The 14,529-nt window shown below is 50.0% G+C and overlaps 1 protein-coding gene across 2 annotated transcripts in view; it reads right to left on the bottom strand.

Moving 5' to 3' along the window:
* Positions 1-13,008, bottom strand: part of LOC144733017 (cGMP-dependent protein kinase 1-like) — a 102,203-nt gene extending 89,195 nt beyond the window's left edge. For both annotated transcript variants that reach the window (XM_078614732.1, XM_078614731.1), the window contains exons 1-2: positions 12,876-13,008; positions 1,058-4,689 (exon numbers count right to left, since the gene is read on the bottom strand). In XM_078614732.1, coding sequence (XP_078470858.1) covers positions 1,058-1,728 — 671 coding nt within the window. In that variant the 5' untranslated portion in view covers positions 1,729-4,689; positions 12,876-13,008. The remainder of the gene's footprint in view (positions 1-1,057; positions 4,690-12,875) is intronic.
* Positions 13,009-14,529: the final 1,521 nt, after the last annotated feature.

Below are 14,529 nucleotides of genomic sequence, written 5' to 3'. Positions count from 1 at the left end.
GGTAATTTACTTAAAGGTTTAAGGGTTAACAGCCCCTCGCAACCATCCAAAGCCACCCACCCACCCAATAACAAAAAAAAACAAAGATTCCCCCCTTATAGGTTTAAATGGCTGTTGGGGCAAGTGCTGTTGGTGAGTAGCAGCACCTATGAAGACGGGCACAGACCACGAGGGGGTGGGTGGCTAGCACCACGCTTGGGTTGCTTTTTGTCTCCCTAGTGGCAATGTTTACACACTGCACCAGGTTCTCATTTGAGGCTGAGTCGATCTAGGGATGGCCCGGAACTGGTTCAGACTTTCGTCAACCGATATTGGCCATGAGCGGCTGGGTTGGTAGTGCAGCGTGCTAATCTCTACAATAGCCACTGACCCATCAACTCACCCACCCTCTCATTCACTCACTCAAACTAAACAATTTACAACTAAACTATGTTTTTATTGTACTAGGGAAAGCCCACTGAGCTATGTAAATCTTCTTCAGAAGTGATTTGGAAATCGCAAATGATAGCTCAATGAAGCAGCTTATCAAGTGAAATTTTATAGCAGTCAAACACTCTAAAACGCATGGCGATTTTCACGTTTTTGTACGACTATCATGTTCATAGCTCATCGGATTCCTCCTCCAGTCTGAATACATTTTCTGATTCTAAATGTGGAGGGAAAAACCAGAGGACCCGGATAAAAATCCACGCGACCACAGGGAGAGAGAGAAACGCAGACTCCAAATATACAGCAGCAGGCATCGTCAGTGTCGGGATCGCCAGAAAGGACCTGGCTATCACAAGTTAAACTACGACATGGCTTATCAACTCGTCAAAATGTAAAGCAACAACCAAATAACTCGAAACGCATGTTTCTTAATGTGGCAGGAAAAAAACCCGGAGCTAAATCCACACAACCATGGTAAGAACATGAAAACTCCAAATAAACAGCAGCAGGCATCATGGTCGTGTTCGAACCCACGACCTCCTGCATACCAGGCGATGTAGTTAACATCTCCTAGACGCCGTCACTCACCCACCCAACTCACCGTCACCCTCGCCACCATAAAACTCACTCAATGCTCTTGGGGAACGACGGCAGCTTGACTCCTCCGATGTCCTGGACGTTGATGGCCGTGGGCTCGGCAGAGATGGCCTGCCTCTTGCTCCTCTGAGGCTCATGTCCTACTCCCCCACTCCCTCCACCGACTCTCCCGACCATCTCGTGTGTCCCACCCATCACTCCACCAACAATGCCGCCGCCGCCACCACTACCACTTCCAATGTTACCAAGGTCACCAATAATGCCACCACCGCCGCCACAACCACCAATGTCAACGTCATCATCATCAGCAGCAGCAACACAAGCCAACTTCAAATCCTTCAGAAGCATCTGCTGCTGCTGTTGCTGCTGATCAAGCTGATGAATATCGTGAAGCTGATTTGCACTTTGAATTTCACAATCATGCTGCTGCTGATGTTGAAGAGGCTGCTGCTGCTGCTGCTGATGAGGCTGCTGATGAGGCTGTTGATGCTGCTGCTGGTGCTGATGATGGTGGTGATGGTGGTGGAGCCCGCTGGGTCTTAGCAGCACCGAGCGGTACTTGTCGAGCTCGTTGCGCAGCTTCTGGATGAGCTCGTCCTTTTGGTCGAGCTCCAGCTCCAGCTCGTCGATGAGCTGGTCGCGTTGCCTCAGCTCCTCGATCTTGGCCTGGAGTGCGTACTGCAGGTCGCGCAGGGTGCCCATTGCTTAGCCCGGTGACGGTTCGACCACGCTGATGACGATGACGACGACGACGATGAGCGGCGCGAGAGGGGAACGAAGCCCGCGAGCTTGGAAGAGGTCCGACCGACTTCGATTGACGATTTAGACGACGCTGATGATGAGACCCCCACAGAAGGTCGAAGCCGTTTCAGGCTTCTCTCGGTCGAGCACGGTTTCACCGACGAGCTCCGACTGAAGGTGACGCTGCTCCAGAGTTTACTCGTTTCTGCCCGCTTGGACGAGATGTCACCAGCTCTGGTGCCGCTGACGAGAGGCCCACGAATGTTCTAAACAGGTACAGACTTTGCGTGCTTAAAACAAAACTGACCGATGCTGCTGGTGGAAACCCACAGAGGTTGAATCCGCATAAAAATGTCGTTCAGTTCACTCTCCTGCTCAAACGATATGAGGCTGACTCTGATGCAACTACTGATGAGACCCGCAAAGGTGCAATAACCGGTCCACAGTTCGATTGCTTATAAAAATATACTGACTTTGCTGACGAGACCCACAAAGGTCGAAATCCTATATTTGTGTTCATACAACGAGTGTGGCTGTCTTATTCCAACGGCCGTCGTGTTCCAACAGTTAGTTGTCTTGTTCCAAAAACGGACTTTGTTCCAAACTATTGGAATGTTCCAGCTGTATGTCTTTTCCAACGACACCTTCCTGCCAAATATTCTTTAGCTACAAAAAGCCCAGAAGAAGATTCGTATAACCCCCCAAATTAATGTTCTCATCGAATAGTCGCCTTGATCAAACTGCTGACTTGTTCCAACTGTTGCCTTGTTCCAACTGTTGCCGTGTTCCAACTGTTGCCGTGTTCCAAACTGTCGCGTTGTTTCCTTATCTATTCCTGTGCACAAACAGATATATTCTTACAGTTGCTACGAACTAGTGCCTTGTTCCAAGCGTTTCCTATCGTTCCAACTGTTAATTCGTTTTGCTTGTTCCGATAGCTAGATTGTTCAAACAGTTTAACCTTGCTTCAATATTTTTAGTTTCGTTCCAGCAATTGACTTGTTCCAACTGTCGCTTTGCTCCAAATGCTCATTTGTTTCAACCGTCCATTGTCAAAGAAAGTCCTTTTCTTCGCAACAGTTTATTTGTTCCACGGTTTCCCCTGTCCAATTGCTCCTTTTGTTAAAGAAAACTGCTTCGTTACAACTGTCCCTTTCGTTAAAGAAACTGCCTTTGTTCCCAACTGTCTCTTTCGTTTAAGAAACTGCCTTTGTTCCCAACTGCCACCTTTTGTTAAAGAAAACTGCTTTCTTCCAACTGCCACCTTTTGTTAAATAAATTGATTTTGTTCCAACTTCCTCTTCCCTTAAACGAACTGGCTAAGTTCCAACTGCCCCTTTCATTGAAGAAACTGCCTTGATTCCAACTGCCTCTTTTGTTAAATAAACTGCCTTGATTCCAACTGCCTCTTTTGTTAAATAAACTTCCTTTGTTCCAATGCCCCTTTTGTTAAAGAAACTGCCTTGATTCCAACTGCCTCTTTTGTTAAAGAAACTGCCTTGATTCCAACTGCCTCTTTTGTTAAATAAACTGCCTTGATTCCAACTGCCTCTTTTGTTAAATAAACTGCCTTTGTTCCAATTCCCCTTTTGTTAAATAAACTGCCTTTGTTCCAATGCCCCTTTTGTTATAGAAACTGCCTTGATTCCAACTGCCTCTTTTGTTAAATAAACTGCCTTGATTCCAACTGCCTCTTTTGTTAAATAAACTGCCTTGATTCCAACTGCCTCTTTTGTTAAATAAACTGCCTTTGTTCCAATGCCCCTTTTGTTAAATAAACCACTTTGTTCCAACTGCCCCTTTCGTTAAAGAAACTCTCTTGGTTCCCAATTTGCCCCTTTCGTTAAAGAGACACGCGTTTTAGTTCCAACTGTCGCCCCGTCGCAGCACGTTCCTCCTTCCTCTTGTCCGCGTGTTCCAACTGCCCTCGCTATTTGTTCCCACCTGTCGCCTGGTTCAAAGCGGACTTTTTCCTTGAACCCTGTTACCTTTGAGGCCCTTTGCCTTGCTTCCCTGCTGCTTCCTTCCTGGTGCTTCTTGCGTCACTTCTCCTGAGTTTTCCTACAACAAATGTGCATCCCTGCTTCACTCAACTCCCTGCTGCTTTCACGTTTGCTTTCTCGGTGCTTTCTGTGTGCTTTGTGTCCCTTGGTACCAATCCGCTATGCTTCGGTGTGCTTCCTTAATGATTTTAGTTGCGACCGATTGTTTTCCAATGCTTCCCAGCACTTCACTAAGCCTTCTCTGCGGTGTCTAACACCCGTATACCTCTCAACGCTTCTCTGTGCTTCTCTGTGCTTCACTTTGATCCCTAACACTTCTCGGCGCTTTCCGATGCTTCGCTTCATGTAAATTCCGCGTCGCCTTTTCGGTGCCGCCTCCAGAAACCCGCCGCCTCCACCTCGGCTTTCGTTAAGCTCCGGCTCGCTTCACCGTGCTCCTCGATGCTTCAGTCTGCTCCACCTTGCTTCTCGACGCTTCGCTCTGCATCGCTAATCTCTGCTATCCTGTGCTTCCCTTTGGCTTTGCCCCCCCCCACACCGCCGCCCCCCTCCTCCACTGCACTTCAACTTGCTTCCGCTCAACTTCTATCTTCCTTTCTGCGATTCCATTCGCTTCCCTTTCCGGCTTCCCATCCGCTCCACCTCCGCTTGCCGTCCTCGTCCGCTCCTCTTAGGCACTGCCTAAAACTTTTGCAAGAGTTCTGCACTCCTCTCTTCTCCAGTGCTTCTCCCCCCCCGTCCCCACCGTTAAATCCGCTGAGAGGAAGAAGAAGGCGATGGCGGCAGAGTAGACATCCAAAATGGAGGCCACCCAGCGGTCGATTAGGAAATTCGCTTCCGCTTCTTCTTGCTTCCTCACCACTTCCGTCGCTTTTCTGGTTGAACCCGCGTGGATTCAAAGTGTTTCGGTTTAATGGCTCTGTCAGGAAATGATATCGTGAAGAGATGTATTTATTTTGGACACTGGCTTCATTAGCAGATGCGTAGATTATATTTTACTTTGGATATGTAGACAGAGAGAAAGAGAGGAGAGAGACGGAGGAGATCTACATCATTAGGGTTAGGCCCACGGAATGCAATGATCTGGCCGAAAATCTATGTCCTGAGATCCACTCCACCACCCGACACAGCCACACAACAAATGGGATTGTCACGTTGCGCATGAGCACTCGCCGATTTGCGCAGTTACTCGCCCAACAACTCACCTCATCACTCAACCAGTGAATGAGTGAGTGAATGAGTGAGTGAATGAGTGGATGGGTGACTGAATTATTTGGGAAAGAAGTGAGTCGGTGAGTGGGTGTGTGAATGGGTGACTGAGTGAGTGAGAGAGTGACAGAGCTAATGGGTGAATGGATGAGTGGGTGAGTGGGTGGGTGGATGCGTGAGTGGGTAAGTGGGTAAGTGGGTGAGTAGGTGAATGGGTGGGTGAGTAAGTGAGTGGGTGGGTGGGTGAGTGAGTGGTGGGTGGGTGGGTGAGTGAATGATTGAGATGTGTGTGAGAGGGTGTGCATGAGTAATTTAGTTAGTGGGTGGGTGAGTAGGTGAGTGAGTGGCTGAGTGGGTGAGTGAGTGGCGGGTGGGTGAGTGGGTGGGAGAGTGAGTAGGTAATTGGGTGAGTGAGTGGTGGGAGGGTGAGTGAGTGATTAAGATGTGTGTGAGAGGGTGTGCATGAGTAATTTCGTTAGTGGGTGGGTGAGTAGGTGAGTGAGTGGCTGAGTGGGTGAGTGAGTGGCGGGTGGGTGAGTGGGTGGGAGAGTGAGTAGGTAATTTGGTGAGTGAGTGGTGGGTGGGTGGATAGATGGGTGAGTGGTGGGTGGGTGGGTGAGTGGTGGGTGGGTGGGTGGGTGAGTGGTGGGTGGGTGGGTGAGTGGTGGGTGGGTGGGTGGGTGAGTGGTGGGTGGGTGAGTGAGTGAGTGGTGGGTGGGTGGTTGAATGAGTGGGTGGGTGTGTGGGTGGGTGAGCGATTGAGTGAATACGTGGGTGAGTGAGTGACTGGTGGGTGACTGAGTGAGTGGGTGAGTACGTGAGTGCGTGAGTGGGTGGGTGAGCAAGTAGATTAGTAGGTGAATGAGTCGTTGATTGGGTGGGTGAGTGAGTCGTTGATTGGGTGGGTGAGCGAGTGAAGGGGTGGGTAATTGGGTGGATGGGTGGGTGAATGAGTGAGTGGGTAGGTAAGTGCGTGAGTGAGTGGGGGAGTGGATGAGTGGATGGGTGAGCAAGTAGGTGAGTGGGTGGGTGAGTAGGTGAATGGGTGAGTGAGTGAGAGAGAGTAGGTGGGTGAGTGAATGGGTGGGTCATTGGGTGTATGGGTGAGTGAGTGGATGTGTGGTTGAGTGGTGCGTGAGCGAGTGAGTAACTGAGTGAGTGGGTGGTTGAGTGAATGAGTGGAGGAGTAGGTGAGTGAGTTGGCGAGTGGGTGAGTGATTGGGCGAGTTGGTGTGTGAGTTAGTAAGCAGGTGAGTTAGTGAGTGGGTGAGTAAGTAGGTGAGTAGTGGGTGAGTGAGTGAGTGAGTGAGTGGGTGAGTGGGTGGTGGGTGAGTGAGTGGGTCGGTGAATCAGTGAGTGAGTGGATGAATGAATGAGTGGGTGGGTGAATAGGTGATAAAAGTGGGTGGGTGACTTGGTGGGTGAGTTGTTGAGTGGGTAGGCGAATGAGTGATTGGGTGAGTGAGTGGGTGACTGGGTGGGTGAGTGGATGAGTGAGTGGGTGACGTGAAACATCAAATCTCGCGTAATTACTTTAGGCCATGCCCGGTCGAGTGGTGGAGCGTGTTGAGGCACGCGTGTGGCCGGATCATCGACTATCGTTCACGTCGTATAATCAATTGCTACGCACGGTGCCAAAGAAGTTCAAAGTACATACGTACTTTGAACTCGGGGACTGTCTGTACTTACGTAAGTACATACGTACATACGTACTTACGTAAGTACAGACAGTCCCCGAGTTGCGATGGTCCTAATTACGATATTTATATCTTACGATGGCGATAGCGAAATGACAAAATTGTAAACTATTTAAAATTTCGCGCGGCAGGCAAACGCAATGCATGTATGATACGTAGCTTTAGCGATTTCATTTTAGGGTTACCACGATATGATACGTTCAATGCATGTTAAACGTTTTTATAGCAGATAGAATTGTTTCCTGAAAAAAACGTTCTATTAAATTGCAGTTCATATAGGTAGGCTAAGAATTTACCTTGTTTGTTTTTACTTTATATTTTACTGTGCAATACAGTATTGTAATTAATAAATACATACAGCATATAGTTTATACAGTACGGTACTGTAAATTGCTCTGTTTTGCTAAATTATCACCATTCTTTAAGACTCCTGGGTAGGCTATAGGCCATCTATTTTTGACTTACGATGGGGTCGTCGTAACGCATCTCCATCGTAAGTCGAGGACTACCTGTACGTTGTACGTATAGACATACACATTTAGACACACACAAACATACACACTCGCGTATACATACATACACACATACAAAGATCCCCCGTGTAGCCTGTAACAGACTGTTGGGGCAAGTGGCTGTTAGTAGCGAGTAGCTACCGACAATGTAGCACATGAGGGGGTGGGTGGCCAGCACCACACCCGGCCACCACTTACACACACCACTACACACACACCTACCACTACACACACAACTACACACACACCTACACACACCTACCACTATACACACACCTACCACTACACACCTACCACTACACACACCACTACACACACACACCTACCACTACACACCCCACTACACACACACCTACCACTACACACACCTACCACTTTACACACACCTACCACTATACACACACCTACCACTACACATCTGCCACTACACACCTACCACGACACACAGACCTACACACACCTACCACTACACACACACCTACCACTATACACAGACCTACCACTACACACACACCTACCACTACACACACATCTACCACTATACACAACTACCACTACACACACACCTACCACTATACACACTTACCACTACTCACACACCTACACACACAACTACCACGACAAACACACCTACCACTACACACACACCTACCACTACAAACACACCTACCACTACACACACACCTACAGACACCTACCACTACACACACACCTACCACTATACACACACCTACCACTACACACACCTACCACTATACACACACCTACCACTACACACACCTACACACACCTACCACTACACACACACCTACCACTACACACACCTACCACTACACACACCTACCACTACACACACATACCACTACACTACACACACACCTACCACTACACACACACCTACCACTACACACCTACCACTACCCACACCACTACACACACACCTACCACTTCACACACCACTACACACACACCAACACATACCTACCACTACACACACACCTACCACTACACACACCTACCACTACACACACCTACCACTATACACACATACCACTGCACACACCTACTACTATACACACACACCTACCACTACACTACACACACCTACCACTACACACACACACCTACCACTACACACACACCTACCACTACACACCTACCACTACAACAACAACAACAACCGCCATTCGCCACTAAGTGGCGGTGACGTCACCACGACGCTTGTGCCAGGCCATGTGCACCTTGAGGCCACGTGAAGTGTCGAACGCCCGCTGGCAGGTCACGGGGCAGACCCAGGTGCCACGGGTCGACTGACCGAGATGACCGAGATGACTGACTGATGCACCACCTGTGCCCCCTACTGTGCCAACTTGCTGTGCTTTAGCTACCCGGCGCTCTGCTCGTTGTTGTGAGCGTCGCTCCTCCGCCCTCCGTTGTTGTTGGAGGGCGACTGCCTCCAACTGCCCAGTAGCGTCCTTCACGAGCCTCCTCCACTGAGGCCGATCTTGACACCGCTGGTACCAGTCATCGGCAAGTCCACTCAGCTCCACGTCCTCCTGTACCACATCACTCCATCTCTTCTCTAGCCCGTGCCGCGCCCGTTTAGCCCCCTCGATCCGGCCGAACAAAAGCTGCTTAGGCATGCGGTGGCTGGGCATGCGGGCTACATGACCCAGCCAACGCAGCCTTGCCTGCCGGAGGAGCTCACTGATGGGACTTTGCCCAGATCTTTCAAGGACTTGTGAGCTCCTCACACAATCCAGCCTGGTTAAACCCAGGATGGATCGTAGGCAGGCCAGCCTAAATGTTTCCAACCGGCGAAGATGCTCCACTAGGGGGGTCCACGTTTCGCAAGCGTAGAGAAGGGAGGGAATGACCGTGGCCGAAAAGACCTGAAGCTTCGTGCGGAGCGACAGACCAGGTAGCTTCCACACAGCGTTACGCAACCGATGAAAAGATATTGCCGCTCGACTGATTCGGAGTGAGACCTCTGCTGATAAACTGGAGCCGGTCATAAGCACACTGCCCAGGTATGGGAAACTCTCCACTCTCTCCACAACTGCCCCATCACCAATTGGGAGTTGTGGGGGTGGAGTGTCCGATGGTACAAAATACCCAGGCAGGTGCTTAGTTTTGGTGGGGCTGATGGTAAGGCCCCACCTCTTAGTGGCACGCTCCAGTCTCAGCAGCAGCGTCTCCAACTCCTCTTCTGAATGAGCAGCTATTACCAAATCATCGGCATACATAACGTGGTTGACCAATAGGGAGCCATCCCTTGATCGCACCCGGGCGTCGATCAGCCTCCCATTATATCTGTACCAAATGGAAATTCCCCCGGTACAGCTATTGAAGGCTTCACGAACTACGCAGTCGAAATAGATGTTAAATAATGTGGGAGCCAGAGGACATCCCTGTCGCACCCCAAGGTGTACAGTGAAAGGCTCCGACTCCCGGCCACGTAGTTTTACCCGGGCCCGCTCACCATCATGAAGGTCCTTAATGATCGTGAGCAGAGGGTCAGGGACTCCGAAAGCACGAAGAACAACCCAGAGCCCAGTCCTACTGATGGTATCATAGGCCTTGACCAGGTCAATAAAGCAGAGATGTAGGTCTTTTTGGAATTCCCTACACCTCTGCTGTAGCAGACGGACACTACACACACCACTACACACACACCTACCACTTCACACACCACTACACACACACCTACACACACCTACCACTATACACACACCTACCACTACACACCTACCACTACAAACACCACTACACACACACCTACCAGTACACACACACACCTACACACACCTACCACTATACACACACCTACCACTACAGACCCACCTACCACTACACACCTGCCACTATACACCTACCACAACACACACACCTACACACACCTACCACTACACACACACCTACCACTATACACAAACCTACCACTATACACACACCTACCACTACACACACACCAACCACTACACACACATCTACCACTATACACAACTACCACTACACACACACCTACCACTATACACACCACTACACACACATACCACTACATACACCTATCATTATACACACACCTATCACTCCACACACACCTAAAACTACACACCTACAACTACACACACACCTACCACTACACACCTACCACTACACACATACGACTGCACACACACCTACCACTACACACCTACTACTACACACACACCTACCACTAGACACACCCCTACCACTACACACACACCTACTACTACATACACACCTACCACTACACACCTACCACTACACACACCTACCACTACACACACACCTACCACTACACACACACAAACTGTCTGGCCAAGAGCTGTTAGCGAGCACCCATTAAGGCCGGCACAGCACACGAGGGAGTGGCCAGCACCACGCCCAGCCGCCTTTGTCTCCCTCATGGCGATGTTTACTACACACCGCGCCAGGCACTCATTTGAGGCTGAGTCGACCGAGGGGAGGCCCACGCTTTATTCAGAGAATCGTCACTGGTGGTGTTGGCCGTGAGCGGAAATCGAACCCGGGTCACCGGTTTTGTGGAGCAGCGTAGCGCTAACCACTACACTACTGCTCCCCACACACACGTATCACATTAAGAGATATATACATATACACACCACGTAGATAGACAGATATACGTAGACACAGACACACATTGACACACACACAGAGACACACACACAGAGACAGACACAGATACACACAGACACACACACAGATATATATCTACACACACACATACACACACACACAGAGACACACACACAGAGACACACAGACACACACACACCACCTAGACATTTATACGCAGACACACACACAGAGACACCACACACAGAGACACACACACAGAGACACTCACACAGAGACACACACACGGAGACACACACACAGAGTCACACACACAGAGACACACACGCACGCACGCACGTACGCACGTACGCACGCACGCGCACACACACACGCACAGACACACACACGCACAGACACACACACCACCTAGACAATTATACGCAGACACACACAGACACACACAGAGACACACACACAGACACACAACACAAACATACACACACACAGACACACACCAGACACACACACAGACACACACAGATACACATACATAGAGACACCACACACAGAGACATACACACAGAGGCACACACCTAGACACACACCTAGACACACACACACAGACACACACAGACACACACATATACACCACACACAGAGACACACACACAAAGACACACAGACACACACACATACACACACACAGACACACACACATACACACACACAGACACACCCACAGACACACACACAGACACACACAGATACACACACAGAGACACACACACAGACACACAAACACACACACATACAGACACACACACAGAGACACCACACACAGTGACACACACACAGAGACACACGCACAGAGACCCACAGATACACACACAGACACGCACACACAAGCACACACACGCACAGACACACACACAGACACCCACAGATGCACGCAAATACAAGCACACACACGCACAGACACACACACAGACACACACAGATACACCACCTAGACAATTATACGCAGACACACACAGACACACACACAGACACCCACAGATACACGCACATACAAGCACACACACGCACAGACAAACACACAGACAAGCACACACAAGCACACACACGCACAGACACACACAGACACGCACAGATACGCACACACAAGCACACACACGCACAGACACACACACAAACACACCACCTAGACAATTATACGCAGACACACACAGAGACACACATAGACACCACACAGAGTCACACACACACAGAGACACCACACACGGAGACAAACACACAGACACAGAGACACACAGACACACACAGACACACAGAGACACACACAGAGACACACACAGAGACACACACAGAGACACACACACAGACACCCACAGATACACGCACACACAAGCACACACACGCACAGACACACACACAGACACACACAGACACGCACACACAAGCACACACACGCACAGACACACACACACAGAGACACACACAGACACACACACACAGACACACAGTGTCACACAGACACACAGTGTCTGTGTGTGTGTGTGAGAGACACACACAGACAACACACAGACACCACACACAGAGACACACACACAGACATACACACAGACACACACAGAGACACACACAGAGACACACACAGAGACACACACACAGACACCCACAGATACACGCACACACAAGCACACACACGCACAGACACACACACAGACACACACAGACACGCACACACAAGCACACACACGCACAGACACACACACAGAGACACACACAGACACACACACACACACAGACACACAGTGTCTGTGTGTGTGTGTGAGAGACACACACAGACAACACACAGACACCACACAGAGACACACACACAGACATACACACAGACACACACACAGACACAGAGACACACACAGACACACACACACACAGAGACACCACACACAGAGACACACACCACGTCTACTATTACAGTCGCGGATCAACAGTTGGCACCTCATTACGGCTCAAGGCATTGAGTGACAGGGACACGAATCGTACACGCAGAGAGCGAGCGAGAAAGCCGGACTCACGTTGAGAGACACTGAAATCACCATCAGCACCACCATCATCATCACCACCATCACCCACCACAGCGAGATTCAGAATGCGGGAAGGATTTGAAGCTTCGGTGAGAGAGAGAGAGAAGGAGAGAGTGTGTGGGAGGAGAGAGAGAGTGTGGGAGGAGATAGAGAGAGACGGAGGGAGAGAGTAGAGAGAGAGCGCGAGAGAGACAGAATGTGGTGGGGGGAGCGGTGGCGCTGCGGTTAGCGCCGCCACTGCATTTACGAACACCCTTTTTTTCCAGTGTCGGATGAAGTGCCAGGGCCTGTAGCAATGTTATAAAGGGGCCCTGACTAAATATATAAACGTGAATATTAAAAACACGCACATTTTTTTACCTGCATAGTAAAGCAATTGCATTTGCTACGTAAACAGATAATATGACGAATCGCCAACCGTAAACACCCGGTCGTTCGTTAAAGTTGAAGGCGGTATAGTACTATAGTAGTACAGCAAGTGCAGAATCACTGAAACCGGAATTGATAGCTTGAGAGCATTTAGCGCGGGGCCCTTGAATGTGCGGGGCTCGTAGCTACTACACGTGCAGCTACTACACGTGCAGCTACAACACGTGTAGCTACTACACGTGTTGTAGCTACTACACCTTAGGCGCTGCTGATGCTCGCTACTAACAGCCACTTGCCCCAACAGCCTGTTGGAGGCTACACGGGGGACCTTTGTACGAGTGTGTATATGAGTGTGTGTGTGAGTGTGGGTGTGTGTGGTTGTGTGTCAGTCGACCCGTGGCAACTTGGGTCTGCCCCGTGACCTCCTGCCAGCGGGCGTTCGACACTTCACGTGGCCTCAAGGTGCATCTGGCCTGGCACAAGCGTCGTGGTGACGTCACCGCCACTTAGTGGTGAATGGCGGTTGTTGTTGTTGTCTGTATGAGTGTGTGTGTGTCTGTGTATGAGTGTGTGTCTGTATGAGTGTGTGTGTGTGTATGAGTGTGTGTCGGGAAAGGTCCTGGCAAGGATTATTCAACATCGCCTTGCTAGGCACGCTGAGCAGAGGCTTGCGGAGCCCCAATACGGTTTCAGGAAAGGGCAGTCCTGCACAGATGCCATATTTTCTGTCCGTCTGCTACAACAGATGTGTAGGGAATTCCAACAAGACATACATCTCTGTTTCATTGACCTGGTCAAGGCCTATGACACCATCAGTCGGCCTGGCCTCTGGGTTGTCCTTCGTGCTTTCGGAGTCCTTGACCCTCTGCTCACGATCATTAAGGGACTTCATGATGGTGAGCGGGCCCGGGTAAAACTACGTTGCCGGGAGTCGGAGCAATTCCCTGTACACCTTTGGGTCCGACCGGGATGTCCTCTGGCTCCCACATTATTTAACATCTATTTCGACTACGAAGTTCCTGAAGCCTTCATTAGCTGTACCGGAGGAATTTATATCTGGTACAGATACAATGAGGGGCTGATCGATGCCCGGGTGCGATCAAGGGATGGCTCCCTATTAGTCAACCACGTTATGTATGCCGATGATTTGGTAATATCTGCTCACTCAGAGGAGGAGTTGGAGGCGCTGCTGCTGAACCTGAAGCTTGCCACAAAGAGGTGGGGCCTTTACCATCAGCCCCACCAAAACTAAGCACCTGCCTGGGTATTTTGTACC

This window comes from Lampetra planeri, chromosome 45, assembly GCF_965212315.1.
Source record: "Lampetra planeri chromosome 45, kcLamPlan1.2.h2, whole genome shotgun sequence".
NCBI lineage: Eukaryota > Metazoa > Chordata > Hyperoartia > Petromyzontiformes > Petromyzontidae > Lampetra > Lampetra planeri.
This window is presented reverse-complemented; position numbering and strand designations above follow the sequence as displayed.